At 60.9% G+C, this 19,011-nt stretch overlaps 1 protein-coding gene across 2 annotated transcripts; it reads left to right on the top strand.

Annotated features, from left to right (window-relative positions):
• Positions 1 to 8,275: 8,275 nt before the first annotated feature.
• Positions 8,276 to 11,891, top strand: ABHD11 (abhydrolase domain containing 11). 2 transcript variants are annotated; one of them, XR_008629780.1, is made up of 7 exons: positions 8,276 to 8,593; positions 8,734 to 8,869; positions 9,482 to 9,655; positions 9,741 to 9,911; positions 10,003 to 10,184; positions 10,296 to 10,527; positions 10,826 to 11,891. XR_008629780.1 is itself a non-coding variant. In XM_012935555.2 (6 exons), the coding sequence occupies exons 1-6, from the start codon at positions 8,475 to 8,477 to the stop codon at positions 10,426 to 10,428; spliced, it is 915 nt and encodes a 304-aa protein (XP_012791009.1). In that variant the 5' UTR covers positions 8,277 to 8,474; the 3' UTR covers positions 10,429 to 11,891. The 2 variants fall into 2 exon arrangements, 1 of the variants encoding a protein (XP_012791009.1); XM_012935555.2 differs by having other exon boundaries at positions 8,277 to 8,593; positions 10,296 to 11,891.
• Positions 11,892 to 19,011: the final 7,120 nt, after the last annotated feature.

The following is a 19,011-nucleotide window of genomic DNA, read 5'->3' as shown; positions in this document are numbered from 1 at the left end:
AACTCCTAAGCACAGCTGGGTGTGGCCAAACCTCCAAAATAAATTAAAAAAAAAAAGTTTGTAAATTGTAAAAAACTTCTACTATTGGCCGCCCGGGTTGGGAGGGGTCGGTCCTGGGCCGCTCGCCCAGCCAGGGTGGCCCAGGCCATGGGGCAGACGAAAGAGGAAACAAGGGCCAACCCGGCTGATTGATCAGTTGCCGTTTATTCCATTCTCTTCACACACCTGTTCCAATCTCTCTGAGTTCCCCATTCTGGTCTCACACTGACCCTCATTCCCGTCTCCGTCTGTCTCTCCTAGCCCCTCATTCCTCCATCCCAGGTCTCTGGAGTCTTCTTCTTTCTTCACTAGTCTCTCCCTCTTACTTGTCTCTCTGGGCCCTAGTCATACCCAGAGAAATCAACATAAGAAAGCCCTTCCTGGGGGTTGGAGCAATAGCACAGCTGGTAGGGCGTCTGCCTTGCGGGTTCAATTCCTAGCATCCCATATGGTCCCCTGAGCACTGCCAGGAGTAATTCCTGAGTGCAGGAGTAACCCCTGTGCATAGCCAGGTGTGACCCAAAAAAGAAAAAAACAACCCTTCCTGAGGGCCCACCAGGTTCAAAGGAAATACCATCTAGAGGTATTCCAAAACCCTTCCTGACTGCCCCAGGCAAAATACCTCTTAAGGTTTCTCCTTTCCTCAGTCCAAAACTCAATCAACATCTTAATACTAGTTATTTTTGTATGGACACAATAAGAGATACACTGAGGCTTGTAGGGCAGCTCTCCTGGGAACATCTTGCCACAGACTCAGACTACAGTGCTCAAGTCAGATTAATCATTCCTAACCCTAGCAAGATCCGAATCTAGATACTACTTTTTGGATCATGACAGCATCTGTCTATGACCAAGCTCTTAACTTACAGTTAAGCATTAGACACTTTGGCCAGGCCCATCTTGATGCCAGGCTAGCACATAGCTTACCGCTTGCCCTGGTTCCATCCAGTCCCTAGACAGGACCCTGCTTTTGGGGATGCTAGGAAGTAAGGGCAGCTGAGGTTTAGGTGAGAGAACAGATGCCCAGGAGAAAAATATCACTGAGTCAATTAACTCCCACTTGATAAAAGCAGAGCATTTACTACTGTCTTCCTGTGCCCAAACAAAAGGACATTGCTCTGAATAAACTATACAAAGGACTCAAGGAAAAGAGAAAAGCAATATTTATAAGTCAACAGAGCACAAAGAAAAGAAGTTACAAATAAACAGAGGAAAGGGAGCACTGTGATGGGAACAACCCAATAAACCTAAACTACCCGAGGCTATGTTATCCTTAAAGTAAGTGATACTGTGGTTTATATTTGAAAAACAAAAAGTTTTTACCACATAAGGAAACATGACTAAGCTATTGCCTGATGATTACATACAATGATGTCTAAGCTTTACTCCCAAATCATGCCCAGGGTGTAGGGAAACAAGAGTAACCCCAGGCAGATCATTCTCAGAGCTGGGTGCCAGGTACACGCGGACTCCGCATCTATCTTGCGTCATGTATGTTTACAACATTTCACCGCAGAGCATTGTAGAGAGGTAACTCAATAATGCCAAGAAATACTGTGCAAAAATGCCTTCTTTCTTTTTTTTTTCTTTTTGGGTCACACCTGGCGATGCACAGGGGTCATTCCTGGCTCTGCCTTCAGGAATTACCCCTGGCGGTGCTGCCAGGGGACCATATGGGATGCTGGGAATTGAACCCGGGTCGGCCGAGTGCAAGGCAAACGCCCTACCCGCTGTGCTATCGCTCCAGCCCCTAGAAATGCCTTCCTGCTCTGATATTACCAGACTCCACCCTGGTATCCTTTCCATCATCACAGAAACGTGTTTGCATCTCTCCCGCCTCCAAACGCACACAGACCTACACAAGACCGTTTCCTTGACTTCGCGATTCCAAACAGATACCGCCCCGTTGCTCTGTTCACCTTTTCAACCCTTTTGGTTTCACTTCCTCCCCACCTGACCTCCAGCCCGAGCCTCTCGCCTGCTCCCACCCACTTTCTCTGCCCCGCACCGCTCCTGGAGAGACACCCCGTGGCCTCCTTGTTGTCAAGGACACTTTCCTTTAAGTGAAGCAAGATCATTTCTTTTAAACTTTTATTTGATGAAATCAACATGATTTACAAAGTTAGTTGCAGCTGAGTGTCAGGCGTACAGTGCTCCAGCTCCAACCCCGGCCCCAGGAACAACGTCCCTCCGCCAGGGCTGCAGGTGCCCTCTCAGCCCCCTCTCCAGCGCAGCTTTGGCTAAACAAAGCTTACTTAGAAAGGTGTGAGGGGGGAGAGAGAGAGAGGAATGGCGTGTCCCCAAGAGAACACGGGCTCCTGCAGAGTGGAGAAGCGCGAGCAAGCAGAGACACGCGTTCAGCGGAGAGCACAGACGGGCGAGCAAAGCCCGGCTCTCTCCTCTCTGTCTGACACTTACACTGTCGGAACATTTTGTTTGGGTTTTGCATGTTTGGGGGCCACACCCAGTGGTGCCCCGGGCTTCCTCCTGACTCTGCTCAGGGATCACTCCTGGGGACATGCTGGGGACCCTGTGCGGTGTCTGGGCCACCCACAGCAAACTCCTTGACCCCCGTCCTGTCTCTCCAGCCCCCCTTGGCATAGTTGACAGTTCACAGCCTCATCCTCACTTCTGCCCATCTGACTCCACAAACCTTTGACTCCTTCCTCCCCTAGCCTCCACCCTCCTCCCCCAGCCCTCCCTCTCCCTCCTCCCCTAGGCCCTCACCCTCCTCCTCTAGGCCCTCACCCTCCTCCCCAGGCCCCCACTCTCCTCCCCTAGGCCCCTCCCACTCTTCTCACCTCCAATCACCTCCAGCTCCTCCATTCACGAAGTTGTCAGAAGGTGATGGACACGGAAGGCAGCGAGAAATGACGGATATGACGCACTGGGGCAACGCTGAGGATGGGATTGTCCAGCTTCCAAGCCTGTGATTAACCTCTCAGTGACTCAATCCTCCCCCCACCAGTATCGGGGGGTGCTGCTTACAACACACAGACTCTCATTCTCATTCTCAGGGGTCTGGGGGTGCTGGGGGGCTGGGAGGAGGCTGAAGGGAGGGAGAGGCCACAGCCTCCAGTCTCGGGGCCACTGGGACCGCAATGAGCTGCTGTCATTCAGCCTCGGTGGCCCGGTGTCTTGGCACCGGTGACAACTGTGCCCGCTGCCTATGGCCCTGCCTGCCGAGCTGAGGAGTCTCTGTAAACCCTGCCAGGAAGCGGGGGCAGCCCCGCCCCCAGCCTTGGCAGACACCTGCACCACACAGACCTTCCCTCCCCAAGGGCTTCACTTCTTGGAAAACACACAAGGCAGCTTTTCTCCTCCTGCAGCAGGGCCAGGCGCGGAACGATCGATCCGAGAAAGTGTTGGGAAAGCAGCAACTGGACCAGCGGCTAAACTCACGGTGCGTTTGGAAAAGACGGACTTTCCCGGTTTCCATGTCTCATGGGGAGCAGCGGGGCCCCACGCCAACAAGGCAGGGCAGAGAGGGGAGCCGGGGTGCAGAGGGGTGGAGTCGTACGTGTGCCCTTAGGAAGCATCAAACCAACAGACCCCAACCTAGGGCAGAGGGGGCAGGAAGGAGCCCCCTCGCACATGGTGTCCCCGTCTGCAGCACCCACACCCAAGGGCACCCCTCCAGCTGACTGGCTCCTCCCTTGCACCCACAGCAGCCGTGCAACTCCCCAGCCCTGCCCTCACTTTCCGAGGGGGGGGGGGTGATGACGCATCCACGTGCCAGCGTGGCCCTGCGCCCAGAGCTGCGGGTCTGTGAGCTCAGCCCAGGGTGAACCATGCGAAGGATGCACAGGAAGAATGTTTCCAGAAGGCGGGCGCAGGCTGGAGCATCTCCGGCAACTGGTCTCAAGAGGAGCAGAGATGGCCCCGGGTTTCTAAACACACGTCCCTCCACCCCCAGCTATCACCCCCACACACCCCCGCAGGCCAAAGAGATAACAAAGTGGGAAAGGCATTGATTTGGCTTTGCACTCAGCCAGCCTGGATTCCAGGCCCAGCGCTGCAAAGGGTGCCCTGAAAAGCTGTCAGGAGTAATCCCTGAGCACAGAGCCAGGAGTAATCTCTGAGCACCGCGGGCACAGTCCAGGACCCAAACCTCAAAGCAAATGCACACTCCTTCTACCTGCTGCACCCCCAAAAAGGGAAGGGGCCTTCCCTTGCCCACTTGGAGAATGAGCACGGGAAGGGCCCCAGCTGTCACTAGCAGCAGAGCTGGGGGGACCGAGTGTGTGAGGACCTGGCTCTGATCCCGGGCACCTCACACAAAAGCCCAGCAGAATCCGTGTTAGTTATGAGACCTGTAGGGGGGTGGGGGGCAGAGTCTGGCAGAGTCTGGCAGGTTCTGGAAGAGGGGAAGGGCAGGAGAAACGGGCTCAGCCTGGGGGATGCTTGCAGGGGAGGAGGGCGGAGGGTGGGGGGTAGGGGGGGCCTGGCCGGATCCTGACACAGAGCCCTGGGGGATCAGGTGCACCCACACCGCCCAGGGACACAGGGGCCACCCCCAGCTGCTCTGACGAAAGCGGGAGAGGGCCGGCTCTCCCGGCGGCAGGAAGGAAGGGGCCGAGGCTCCTGGGTCTGGGGGAGGCGCAGGGGATTACCGGGTCCGGAGGGACAGGCTAGGGCGGATTAAAGCAAACAAAGTACAGGAAAGTCGGGGCAGCTGCGCGAGCACAGCGCGATCCGATCCCGGAGGGCCGAGGCCCGGCCGGGGGCGGGCGCGGGAGCAGGCCGGGGACACCCCGCGGGACACTTGGGGGTTCTCCGAGCGCCGCCGCGACCCGGCCCCACCCGCGGGCCCGCAGGAATTTGCCCCGCTGACCTCCCCCGGCGCGCGCCGGTCGCCAAGGCGACCAGCCGGGGAACACAGGCGCGATTGTCCCTGCTCAGCGGGGCAGGTGAAACCCCGGGCACGTGACCGATACTGGGCCAGGTGCGGTTACGGGACACCGCCGCCTCCCCGCCTTAACCCCTGCGCCGCCGCCGGGCCCCGGCCGGCCGTGACGACATCCCCGGGGCCCTGCGCCCGCCCCGGCCGCGCGGTCCGGCAGCTGCGTCACCTTCCGCCCTGCCCGCCTGGGTCTCGGCGCTCGGGGTGGGCGACAGACACCGGCTGTCTCGCAGGGAGGTCAGAGCCCGCACAGCCGCTTCCCAGCCTGCCCGCATCCGGCACAGCCTCTCGGGGACTCCGGGCACCCCCCCACCTCCGACCGAGGGAGACGCACAGCAAGTCTGCCGACCCCTGTGACCACCAGCGGGGGGAGGCCTGGACTGCCCTGGGGATTCCCTCCCCAACACACCCACCTTTGCAGCTAGGAACAAGGTGGTGGTGGGGAAGCTGGGGGTGGGGGCCGAGTGCCCTGTGCTGGGGTCCAGCACTCAGGAAACCCTTAGGCTGTCTGGTCCCTAGGTCCCTTGCTCCCCTGTCTAAAGGGACCCCAACAAGCGGCCCACTGGCGTGGGGTGGGGGTTGGAGGCTGCTTGAAACCATGTTTTAATTATATCTGGTTTTGGGGCCACACCGGTGGTGCTCAGGGCTTACGCCCAGCTACGCGCTCAAAGATCACTCCTGGTTGAGGGTGCCAGGGATCAGACATGGGTTGTCTGTGTGCAAGGCAAGCGCCCAACCCGCTGCTCTTCCTCCAGCCCTGAAATCACAGTTGAAATGCTCCCCTTCTCTAAGGGGCTTGGGAGAGCATTTGCTTTGCATGAGGCCAACCGGAATTGATTCCTGGCATCCCATATCGTCTCCTGAACACCTCCATGAGTGATTCCTGAGAGCAGATTCAGGAGTAACCCCTGAGCATCGCCTGGTGTGGCCCCTATACAAAATCAATACAGAAATGTTCCCTTTCTCTGTCACCAGCATCACCTCCTCTCCCTTACTGACCCTCTAGAAAAACGTGCCTTGTTGATCAGCCCCTCTCCAAGAGCCCAGCACAGATGTCCTTAAAATTCCTTTGTGACTATGCCACAACACAGGATCATGCCATCTGCAGTTTTCTGGTGTCCCAGTGACCCAGAAAAAGCCCTGGGGAGCCAGAGCCATAGTACAGCTGTTAAGGTATTTGCCTTGTATATCCCAGGCTCAACCCCAGCACCCCATATGGTACCCCAGTCCTATTGGAGTGATCCGTTGAACCCAGAGCCAAGAGTACTCCCAGAGCACTGCCAGATGCTCCAAAACAAAAACAACACCCCCAAAAGCCCTGGTGGGCTCCAGAGGGATGGGTCAGGCTTTTATTGGACCCCAACTCTGCCCCCAGGAGAGGCCATTGTAGGTGCAAGGCCAAGAGAGGGCACTGACCCCACCGCCAGCTGAACCTTCACCTCAGCCTTGGCGGGTGCCCCGGACCTATGGTCACTCAGTAAAATTACCATTGCACTTTGCACTAAGAATGTGGCTTTGTGGGCCGGAGCAAAGCACATGTTTGCCTTGCACGCGGCTGATCCAGGTTCAATCCCTGGCATCCCATATGGTCCCTTGAGGCTCTGCCAGGAGTAATTCTAACATGATAAACTCTAGCAAGTGTTCTGACAACAGAGAGCAGAAGAGATTAATTTCAGTTGCGGAAATCTGAGTTGGCTTGGGGAGACAGGCCTCAAGGGCCATCAGGACAGGGGCCCAGGGAGTGCCGGGCAGTAGCAGGCAGAGTCTGAGTGAGGTGAGGAGAGAACCTGAGGTTCTGCACCCAGGAACAGCTCAGGGCACCCTGGGTGGCCCGTTCAGTCTCCAGCACCGCCCCCATGCCCCCACTCTATCTGGGTGGCACTGGCGTTTGTGTGCGCCCCTACAACCAAGAAAGTGCGTGGTGTCCGGCAAACACACGTGCCAAGACCCCGTGAGCACAACCAAGCGTGTGCAGCCTCATCATCATAATAAGAGAAGGCAAGAGAATGGGTATTTGAAAAACTACTAACAGGGCTGGAGCGATAGGCCAGCAAGTTGCCTTACACGCAGCCGACCTGCGTTCGATTTCCAGCATCCCATACGGTGCCGAGCCTGCCAGGAGTGATTCCCCCTCTCCCCCAAAATACATAAAATGGACATTAGGACTCAGAGCTACGTTGAAGAGGAAGAGAACACAGAGCACTGGCTGAAGGCAGGGTGAAGGCTGGAGCCCCAGAACTCAGCCAGAGGATTGGGAGTTCACACTCCCAGCTTGAGGGTCTCCCAGGGGGCTGCCGGGCAGAGGGATAGGGTGCGAAGTGCAGCTGCTCACGGAGCCAGCGGAGGCCAAAGACAAAGCCACAGGGCCCGGGACGAGAGCGTGGCAGTGGAGAGGACGGGCGAGTCCTGGGGGCGGGAGGACTAGTGTTTCTTTAAACTGACGTGGGGCTGAATAAATCATCCGTGAAGGGGTCTGGATTCCGGTGACGACTTCTACCGTCCCTTTCGAGCGTGGACGACGTGCCGGTAAACAGGTGCTCGGCTGCGGGGCACGACGCCTCCGAGGCGGCGCCCCGACGACCCGGAGCCACTCCTGGCGCCTCCCGCGCCGTGGCGGCCACCCAAGGCGATGCGAGAGGGACTGAGGAACAGGCCGGGCACGGGGCCCGCCGCGGACACCTGCCGCCCCGCGGCCCAAGCCCCGACACTTGCTAGTGGCAGAGACCGTGCCCGCTGCGCAGGCGTCGGTGTCGGAAGGAGCTGGGCAGGGCGTGGCCCGGAGGCAGCTAGCCCCGCTCTAGGCACGGGGATTACGTAATGAAAAGGGGCGGGCTAGGGGCGGGACAAACTGGTCTCCCGGATGAAGTAAGGAAACCGGAGCTAAAGCCGGCAATGACGCGAGAGGGAACGGGACGGGTGTGGAGGCGGAGACGGAGCGGGGGCGTGGCTAGAGGCGAAGGCGGGGCATTAGTGAAAGCTGGAGGCGGAGCTATTAAATGGAGGCGGCACAGATGAGAGGCGGGACTAGAAGCGGAGGCGGGCCCAGAGGCACGGGCGGGAGGCGGGGTTCGAGGCGTCGGCGGGGGGGGGGGGCCATAGGCGAAGGCGGGAGGCGGGGCCATAAGCAGAGGCCGGGGCGGGATCATAAGTGAAGGCGGGAGGCGGGGCTAGAAGCGCGGGCTGGAAGGCGGGGCCATAGCGAAGATGGGAGGCGGGGCCATAGCGAAGGCGGGAGGCGGGGCCATAAGCAGAGGCCGGGGCGGGATCATAAGTGAAGGCGGGAGGCGGGGTTAGAGGCGCGGGCTGGAAGGCGGGGCCATAGCGAAGGCGGGAGGCGGGGCCATAAGCAGAGGCCGGGGCGGGATCATAAACGAAGGCGGGAGGCGGGGCTAGAAGCGCGGGCTGGAAGGCGGGGCCATAAGCAGAGGCCGGGACGGGATCCGAAGCGAAGGCGGGAGGCGGGGCCAGAGGCACGGGCGGGAGGCCGGGCAAAGGGACCGTTTGAGGACGCGTGAGGCAGCGACTCCCGAGCATGCTCCGCTGGGCCCGCACCTGGAGGCTCCCGCACAGCGGGCTTGGCCCCTCCAGCCTCGGCTTTCCTCGGGAGCCCGTCGCACTCAGCAGCAGCGTCCGCGGCGGCGCCACGCCGAGGTTAGTCAAGGGCAGCGCGTGGGCGCCGCGTCGCCCCTCCCCCCGGGTCGGCCCCTCCCCCTGGGTCCGCCCCCTCTCGGGCCCCTCCCCCAGCCCGGCCCCGCCGCTCACGCCCTCCCCCGTCCCTGTCCTTCCCCTAGGCCGGTGCCGCTCTCCTACAACCTCCTGGACGGGGAGCCGACCCTCCCGGCCCTCGTCTTTCTGCACGGGCTCTTCGGCAGCAAAACCAACTTCAACTCCATCGCCAAGGGCCTGGCCCGGCAGACCGGCCGCAGAGTGAGCTTCCGGGGGCGGGCGCGGGGCGGGGCCAGCTCGGCCCTCCCTGCGGGCCGTGGGGCGTGGGGGCTGAGGTGTGAAGCTGGCCTGTGGACAACTTCAGAGTTGACCGAGAACCTGGACGGACCGCAGTTACTCGTGGACCGGCGTCTGCAGGCTGCCCAGTGGCCGCACCCTCCCACCAGCTGGCCTGCCTGTTCCAAAGACAGGGGTCTGACGAGGGGGGGGGCTCTCAGGGCTGCTCCTGAGCGCTGACTCGAGGGGGAATGGCCTCTGCTTCCTGGCCTCCCTGAGGCTTGCCGCCCGGCCAGGCCAGACCTTTAAAGACGTGATCACAGGGGCCAGAGCAGTGCAGCTGGGAGGGCTCTTGCCTTGCGTGCAGCTGACCTGGGTTCCATCCCCGGTGTCCTGTGTGGCCTCTAAGCCACGCCAGGCGTGATCTCTGAGCACAGAGCCAGGAGTAAGCCCTGAGCATGGCCAGATGTGGCCCATACAGCAAGAAAAAGATGTGTTCACAGGTGTCAGGCATCGCTTCTTGGGCACGCTGACTCTGGGCCCTGCACCTTCCCCCTGCCCCTCGCCCTACTGACCCAGTCTCGCCGCATTGCCCAGGTTCTCATGGTGGATGCCCGGAACCACGGCGACAGCCCCCACAACCCAGACAACAGCTACGAAGCCATGAGCCAGGACCTTCAGGAGCTCCTGCCCAAGCTGGGCCTGGTGCCCTGCGTCCTCATCGGCCACAGCATGGGAGGCAAGACGGCCATGCTGCTGGCCCTCCAGAGGGTGAGCCCCGCGGGGTCGCCCCCGAGGACCGGGGAACTCCGCCCGAATCCCACAGCTGGTCCCCGCGGCCCCTTGTTCCCCACAGCCTGAGCTGGTGGACCGTCTGATCTCCGTGGACATCAGCCCCGCAGAGACCACGGCGGTGTCGGACTTCCCGGCCTACATGGCGGCCATGAAGGCCATCCGCATCCCGGATGGGTTGCCCCGCTCCTCCGCCCGCAAACTGGCCGATGAGCAGCTCAGTTCCGTCATCCAGGTAAGGTGCCCCTCGTCCCCGGGGGCTGTGGCCCGCTGGGATCTGTCGAGGGAAGGGCGGCCTCACAGGGGACCCCCAACTGCCACCCCAGGACATAGGCGTGCGGCAGTTCCTACTCACCAACCTGGTGGAGGTGGACGGGCGCCACGTGTGGCGGGTGAACCTGGACGCCCTGGCACAGCACATGAGCCACATCATGACCTTTCCTGCCCACCTGGACGCCTACCCGGGGCCCACCCTCTTCCTCCTCGGCGGAAACTCCGAGTTCGTGCGGTAATTCTCAGCCCTGCGCAGGAGCGGGGTAGGGGGGCTGTGAAGCGTCACTGAGCAGGGCCTTCACGTGACTCCCGTCCCCCCTTTTCTTGCTCCTCTCCCGCCCACCAGCCCCTGCCACCACCCCAAGATCCGGCAGCTCTTTCCTCGTGCCCAGCTGCAGACGGTGCCCAATGCTGGCCACTGGGTCCACGCCGACTGCCCGCAGGACTTCATGGCTGCCGTCCGAGGCTTCCTGGCCTGAGAGCCGCCCTGTGGCCTGCTCCGGTTCTGCACACAGGCCCAGGCGGGCCCCGTGGGGGACACGAAGACGCAGAGATGCTCCGATCTTTGCCTTTAATGAGTAAATATCGCCCGGCCCAAGGTCTCTCAGCGCCAGCGCCCCCACCGGCCCAGGGGGAAGCGGCCCCGGGGGCCCTGGGCCACTCTGGAGTCTCTGGGGGTCCCCGCAGCACCCCCGGCCTCACGCTCCTTCCGCAGCTGAGTCTCCACCTGCCGCTGCACCAGCTGTTGCATGTCTTCCTGCGGGCGGGAGAGCGGGGTCAGCAGCGGCCCCGGGCCCGGCCCCCCAGCCCCAGGTGGCATGCCCACTCTACCTCCCAGGCCTCGACCTCCTGCTGCAGCCTCAGTTTCTCCTCCAGGACTTCCAGCAGCTGGGCCTCCACAGCTTGCAGCCGGGCCCTGCAGCCGTCCAGCTCTGCCTCCAGGGCCCGCTTCCTGCGGGGAAGGGCGCCCGGAGCTGGCAGTGCCTGGTGGTGCTCTCCTTCCCGGAGCCTTCCGCCGCCCCACCCTCCTCCTCCTCTCCCCCTCCCTCCCCTCCCCCTCCCTCTCCTGCCCTGAAGGAGCCCCACGCCCCACCCCACCCCTGCAGGTTGTTGCCACTCACTTGGCAATGGCCTCATCGCGTTCCCGCAGGGCTTGGTCCAGCGAGGGCTCTGTCCCAAGGTCCCCCAGTGCTCTAGCCACCCGCCGCGCCGGGCTCTGGCAGGGGAAAGAGGTGGGAGCAGGGGTGAGCTTGTCCAGCTGGGTGAGCCCACCCTGGGCCCTTCTCCTTGGCCTTGGGTGTGATGCTAGAGCCAGAGGTCCAGGAAGTTCAGCCTGTGTCCCTGATGGCCAGGTCTGCACAGTGCCATGTGAGGGGGTGGCCGGCGTCTGGTCCCTGAGCACTGACGCCTTCTCCCCGGACCGCTGAAGGAGGGTCCTGCCGGCTGGGAGCGCAATTACCCCTCCGGGCCCCAGACCGAGAGGCGGGCTGACTGGGAGGCTAATCAGTGGGGTGGGGCTGGAGGCCGCGGCCCTTTGCCCTCCTCGGAGGCTGGGTGCCCTAGCAGGCCCCGCCCCCGCCTGCTGCCACGCCCCCGCCTCCCCTGCCCTGTCACACCCACCTCTCACCGGAAGGGGGCGCTCTGCTGCCATCGGAGGACGGGAAAGGAGGGTCAGGTCCCCGCTCGCCCACCAGGCAACCCTTCCCAGAGTGGGTACTTGGACTGACATCTACACAAGACGCCCCAGCAGTGCAGTGACCAGTGACAACGGAAACAGAACTGGTCTCAGCAGGAAGCTGGAGGGGGACAATGGGGCAGTGGTGGAGGGAAGTGGACACTGGGAAAGGGAGTGGTCTTGGGCTGTGTCAGGCGTGAACCCCACCATATGCAGTATTGTCAAGCATGGTGCCATACCCAAAATTAAAGAAACCAAATTTCAAGAAGACAGTCCGGCAGAAAACTGAAGGATGTGTGGTAGCACAGCGGGGGGGGGTTGGGGGGGCCTTGCACGCGGCCAACCCGGTTCCATCCCTGGTATCCTGTGTGGTCCCCCAAGTACCGCCAGGACTGGTCCCTGGCTGTAGGATCAGGGGTTAGCCCTGAGCTCCGCCCATGGTGACTCCAAAAAAAATGAAGGAAAAGAGCTTAACTGATAGGGACCCAGAGAGAACTCCGCGGGCCGGGCTTGGTGCGTGCGGGAGTCTGGGGTCCTCAGTAGCCCCCAGTGTGTCCCAAAAGGAAAACCAAAGGTAAATTTGGGCTGGAGAGATGCACAGTGGGGCAGTAGGGAGGTGACTTACCTTGCACACACCTGACTACCCCCACCCCCCGTCCGTTCCCGTTCCGTTCCTCTCCCGGCATCCCATGTGATCAAGGATTGCCAGGAGTGACCCCTGAGAATCGCCAGGTGTGCCCCCCCCAAAAAAAAGATGACCCAGTCCTGGTGAACTCGCCCTCCCAGGGTGGTAACCCCGCATTCCTCCATTCCCCGTGGGGCAGCACTAGGGTATCCAGGCTTCCCACCCCTACTTCGGTGTGGTCGTGGGGTGCACCCAGACACACCCCGATGTTGGAAATACCCGAGGGACTTTCCTGCTGAGAAGCCTTCGCAGGGCCTGAGTGATGATCCAGCGATGAGGGCCCTTGTCTTGCCCGTGGCCCACCTGGGTTCCATCCCCGGCATCCCGTAGGTCCCCGGTGCCTCTCGTGACCCACCGGGGTTCCACCCCCGGCATCCCGTAGGTCCCCCGGTGCTGCTAATGAAACCGCAGGACTGCCCCTGAGTTGGTGGTCCCCACCCTGTGTTCCCTCAGGGCTGCCCTCAGGCCCCCCACTCCGATACCAAGCTCCCACCCAGCCCGGGGTGCCAAGGGGCTGACTCCATTGTCCAGAGCCTTGTCGCGGGGCCGGCCGCGCCCACAGGCCTCTGCTGAGAGCAGCAGACCCTGAGTTCGGGGTTCTTGGCGACTATTCTAGCTCCTCTGCACACGCCAGGGACCTCGCTCGCGCCCACCATCGCCAGGGGCCCTGCAAGCTGGGCGTACAGCGTCCCCAGGCACACGCAGTCCAGCGGTGCTACCCTCTGGGATGCCTGGAGCCACGGTGATCTGGGCGCCGCCTCCAGGTGTGTGCAAACCCGAAACGAGTGTGAAAAACCCTGCTGCCACGGGGGACACCACTGCAGTCATCACAACAAGGGGGAAGGATGGAGAGAGGGAGGGAGGAAAGGGAAAAAGGAAGGAAGGAGGGGACAGCAGGAGGGCGTTCGCCTTGCATGTGGCTAGTCCAGGTTCAATCCCTGGCATCCCATATGGTCCCCCAGCACCGCCAGGAGTGATTCCTGAGCGCAGAGCCAGGAGCAACCCCTGAGCATCGCTGGGTGTGGCCCCCCCAGAGAGAGAGAAGAAGCCAATCTCTGACTCACAATAGTATTCCCGGGCACCTCCTCATTCATGAGTCCCGGAAGTGCTTGTTCCCAGGCCGGCGGGGAGGGCGGCTGCGCCCTGAGGGGTCAGAGAACTGGAGGTGGGCTCCAGGGACCACCCTGCACCTCTGGGTGAGGGAAGGGTCTGAGCAAACTTCCCGGAGCGGAGAGAGTAACTCGATTGTCTCCAAGAGAAACTCAGGACAAGCCGCCCCGGGGGAGCCCTCGCGGCCCTCTGCTGGGCCTGGACGCTTGGCGGCCTCTCCGCGGGAGGAGGAAATGACCTTCCTCAGGCACGCAGGGACTTCCTCCGGCCTCCCCAGACCCTTCCTCCCTTCCCCCACGTGCCACCTGGGGCTGGGCTCCAGGCTGAGCGCCTGAGGGGCCTGGGCAGGGAGACCAGGAAGGAAGGAGAGGCCAGCGGGCAGAGGTCACCCTGCTGGCAGGGCAAGCCGGGCACAAGCCCTCCAGAGAGGGTCACGGCTGGGCCACCTGAGGCACTGAGGTGCCACTTGGTGTGCTAGTGGCCTAGGGCCTGACTCCCCAGACAAGGAAAAGTCTGTCAGCCCCACACACCACCCCCACACACCTCCCCACACACAGGCCACACAGGCACCATGCATGTACACAATACGCACCACACACATACATGTACACACACACTTTATATATACACCACACATTCACCTCCCGTATACAACACACATATACACGCACATTGCACGCAGCACACACCACACAGAACACAAAGACAAACAGATCACACGCCACTCATCCACCAACCACACATACACACACCTGTGTGCACCCCACGCACAGACCACACACACCTACTGCTCACCACACATATGGTAGAGCACGCAACACACATACCGCACGAGTGCATACATTAAGCGCACTCTCTCCTCTTTCTCCCTTTCCCTTTCTATCTCCTTCCTCTCATTCCTTCTCCTCTCTCTCCCTCTTTCTCTCTGTCTCTCTGTGTCTCTCTCTCCCCAGGGCCAAAGCCCTTTCCTGCGCCACACCCTCCAGGGTGACCCTCTGCTCCTGAATGAGGAGAAGCCGCCTCTCACTAGCCAGGGGATTGCTGAGGATGGGTGGGGACCTTCCTTTCCCAGCCCCTGGGGAGTGTGTGTGAGTGACCATGTATATGTGTGTGTGAGTGTGTGTGTGTACATATGTTTGTATGTGTATATATACATATATATATGGGCTGGAGTGATAGCACAGAGGTAGGGTGTTTGCCTTGCACGCGGCCAACCCATGTTCGATTCCTCTGCCCCTCTTGGAGAGTCCAGCAAGCTACCGAGAGTATCTCGCCCGCGCAGCAGAGCCTGGCAAGCTACCTGTGGTGTATTCGATATGCCAAAAACAGTAACAATACAATAAGTCTCACAATGAGATACGTTACTGGTGCCCGCTTGAGCAAATTTATGAGCAACGGGATGACAGTGGCAGTGATTTTATACATATATATATACACACATATATATTTATTTATATATATATTTATTTATTTTTATATGGGCATGAAAGAAATCCCAGCCTTGACCAGCAGGTGGCAGCAGCACCACAACTCAGGACTGCAGCAGACTCGACTCGCCCTCTCTGGGGTGCTAAAAACCCCAGTGTTTTCATTCCCAGCGCCTCCGACCCCCAGGGTTCATCTGACCCCTCATTTAAGGAATGCAGGGCTGGAGCAATAGTACAGCGGGAGGGTGTTTGTTTTACACTTGGCTGACCTGGGTTCGATCCCTGGCAGCCCGTATGGTCCCCCAAGCATTCCAGATGTGATCCCTGAGCACAAAGCCAGGAGGAATTCCTGAGTATTACTGGGTGTGGCCCCCAAACAAAACAAAAACACAAGGAGCAATGCTTACTCCGAATGCTGTGTTTATCTACAGAGCGGCTCCACCAGCAGTGCTCAGGGGCGACGCTGGGCGGTGCCGGGATCACGCCAGGCTGGAACCCCACACAGCGCCCCCAAAGCCATGTCCCTAGCCTGTGGCTGCTTCTCACGGACCCCCAGGCACACCTGGGCCAGTCTTGGAGAGTCCCAGAACATTGTCCAGCCAAGAAGCGGCAGACACCTGTCCTGAGTCAGAACCAGAGTGCATCAGCCTGATAAACAGGGGTCCCGCACCCCCCACGGGGCCCAGACTCAGTTTTGGGCAGAGGTGGTGTGTGGACACTGGGGGCGGGGGTGCAGAGGGGAGGCAGAGCCCTCCCACCAAGGATAGAGAAAGCAACTCATGGGGTGTCAGGACTCCCCTTGGAGCACTGGGGGGCAGAGCGCCAATCTGGGGGCAGAGAGACGGTGCTGGGGTGAAGGGGCCGGGGCTCTCAGGGCACTGGAGGGGCTCAGGTGGGCTGTGCCCAGCCTTGGAACGCGGTTATGACTGGGGACACCCCAGCAGCCCCTACCTCCTCCATGCCAGTCAATTCCAGGGCCACTTGGTGGTGGCTCCTGACTCCCAGGGCCCGGGCATCTTGCCAGTGGCCTTGCTCAGCACCGTCCCTGCCAGGCTGATGGGCAGCTTCCTGCTCCAGCTTCAAGATTGCTCCTTTTTTTTTCTTTCCTTCCCCCCCCCCTTTCTTTGGCGAAGCTTACTCCTGGCTCTGTACTCAAGGACTACTCCTGGCGGTGCTCGGGGGACCATACGGGATGCTGGGGATCAAACCCAGGTCAGCCGTGTGCAAGGCAAACACCTTCCCTGCTATACTATCATTCCGGCCCCCTCCTTTCTTTTGGGGGGATGGGTGATGGTGGTGGTGGGGACCAGGTGGTGCTGGAGATTAACTAGAGTCAGACAAGTGCTAGGCAAAGTGCTTCAGTCTGTGCTCTCTCTGCCCAGCCCTGTTTCTTTCTTTCTTTTTCTTTTTTGCTTTTTGGGTCATACCTGGCAATGCACAGGGGTTACTCCTGGCTCTGCACTCAGGAATTACTCCCGGTGGTGCTCGGGGACCATATGGGATGCTGGGAATTGAACCTGGGTTGGCCACGTGCAAGGCAAACGCCCTACCCGCTGTGCTATTGCTCCAGCCCCCCAGCCCTGTTTCTTCACACACACACACACACACACACACACACACACACCACACACACACACGCACGCACGCACGCACGCGAGCGCGCGCACACACACACACACACACACACGCGCGCGCGTGCGCTCGCGCACATGCGCACGCATGTGCAGAGACATAGTCTCAGCTGACCCAGGCTTAACCCCTGGCACTTAAAAGGTTCCCTGAGCCCTGCCAGAATTGATCCCCGAGCACAGAGCCAGGAGTAAACCCTGAGTACTGCTGAGTATGACCCACAAACCAAAGACATGCACACACACACACACACACACACACTCCTTATATTGTAGCCCGCAAACCTCAACCTCCCCCACCCCAAGCCAAGCCAAGCCAATGAGTCTACATTGACTCACTGACCATCTTCCTGTGTCCACTGGGTGCTGAGGGGCCCCCGGCCTCTGTCCTGGCGTGAACACACCTACTCCCTGTCTGTGCCCCGCCTGCTGCAGCTTGTCCGTCGGGCCGACGGTGATGTTCGCTTTATAGCCAGCCTCTTCCTTCCAGGGTCTGAGGGCTAGTGCCGGGCAGAGGGGCCACACCCGGCAGTGCCCAGGGATCACTCCTGGTGGTCCTCGAGGGACCAAACCAGGACAGGCCACAAGTAAAACCAGTGCCTTCCCTGCTGACCTATTTCTGAAGCCACGAAACCAATCTCTCGCATGCCGCTGCCCTCTCTGCTGCCCCCAGGACGCCCCTGCCTGCCCCTTGAGCTCAGCCTCCTGCCGTCCTCCACGTGGCCCGGGGCGGGGGGGCTCCCCTTGTTTTCAGAACCTTCGACGTTGGCCGCCACCAGCCTGCCCTTGGCCCCTGAATTCCAGGCTCAGACAGACAATGGTCTTCTGTCCCTCCCCAGGGACAACTCAGAGTTAATGTCCGAGCCCCGAGTTCAGACTGACCAGCCCCGCCTGTCCTCCTTCGATTCCTGCCCCCCACCTTAGCAAACGGAAACCCCAACTTCCCCGAGGTGCAGACCAAAATCCTCGGCTCCGGCGTGCTGGTTCCTCTTCTCTCCATGGACGTGGCCCTTAAAATGAGTTCAGGGCCTGGGAGGTGACTTGGGCCGAGCACTCGCCTTGCGTGTGTGAGGCCCTGGGTTTGATCCCTGGCACCACCAACATAAGCAAATGCAACGCGTCCAAGGCCGGGGAGGGGCCTGGCAGCAGAATTGGTTCCGGGTTGAGTCCCAGGCAGCACATGGTCCCCTGGAGCACCCCTCGGGTGACCCCCAGCACTGCTGGGCCCCGGGATGGAATTATCCTACCAAGTATCACCAGGGGTAGCCCCCAGGCCCCCAAAACAATATTTGGGGACCCCCCTATAAGTAATCAAGCAAAATAAAGGTGTCCAGTATCTGACAGCGACGCATCTTGTCTCAGTGACCCTGAAAATGCCACCGGTCTGCTCCCCACCCCGCACCCTCACAACCAGCCTCGAAGCCCCCATCCTCGGAAACCCTGCAGGGATTCTGACCCCCTCGGGGACCACTCCTGCAAGCCCGCCTTCTGCCTCTGGTCTTGTGCCCTCCCTGGGCTCCTTTACCCCCTCGGGCATTTGCCCGAATGCCGCCTTCTCCGACACCCCCTCCCCGAGCATCTCCTTTCAGAGGGAAGTCCCCAGCAGGCCTGCACCCCTCCCCACTCCGAAGCTTCTCCCCCCCGCGGAGTGGCACTGTTTGGCTCATCTCAACTCTCTGGGGGTCCTGGGGAGATCGTGCGGGGGTCAAGGCTTCACCCACCAGGGGTTGGGCATGTCTGTCCCCAGATGGACCGTCAGCGGATGTCCATGCTCACGCGGCACTCTGTTGGGGGAGTGAGCACTTGACCCTGTCAGCACCCCGTGAGGCTCCCCACCTCTCTCTCTCTTTTTTTTTTTATTTCTGGGCTACACCCGGCTGTGCTCAGGGATTATTCCTGGCTCCCCGCACAGGAATCACTCCTGGCTCCGGGAACTGTGTGCAGCGCTGGGAATCTAGCCCAGGTCAGCCGCACGCAAGGCCCTCCCTGCTCTGGCACCGTCCCTCCAGCCCGTGCCCCCCACCTCTGAGCACACCCCCCGCAGAGGCCTGGGCTTCTCCAGGGCTCCCCTCCTCACACTCCCTGCCCCTCCAACCCACCTCCAAGGCCACTAAAACTCACCCTTGACCCTGGCGGGGTAAGAGTGGGTCTGTCACTGCCCTGAGGACCTTAGATGCAGAACGGGACTCCAGAACACTTCCCCAGAAATATGCAGTGAAGGACCAAACTAGAAGGTAGTGGGGACGGGGGTGGGGAAGGTGAGTGACGCTCAGGGCTGAGGCCGGCCACAGACGGGGTGTGACTGTCTCTCCTGCCAGGCTCTGAGCGCCCCTTGGGCCAGATTCTGCAGGAAAGGAGTGACGGCGGCTGCCAGTGCCTCAGCCTCCTGCCAAGCAGCCAACCTGTGCCACTGTCTGGGAGCCATGCCAGCCCGGACACGCTGGGCAGCAGGGGCTGGCCCAGGCCCAGAGGAGCACCTCGGCAGAGCCAGGAAGAAGGTGGGGGACGCCTGGTCTGAGGCCAAGGGGGTAGGGGCC

Source organism: Sorex araneus, chromosome 4, assembly GCF_027595985.1.
Source record: "Sorex araneus isolate mSorAra2 chromosome 4, mSorAra2.pri, whole genome shotgun sequence".
Lineage (NCBI taxonomy): Eukaryota > Metazoa > Chordata > Mammalia > Eulipotyphla > Soricidae > Sorex > Sorex araneus.
The sequence above is the reverse complement of the archived record's forward strand: the minus strand, read 5'-3'. Positions and strand labels throughout refer to the sequence as shown.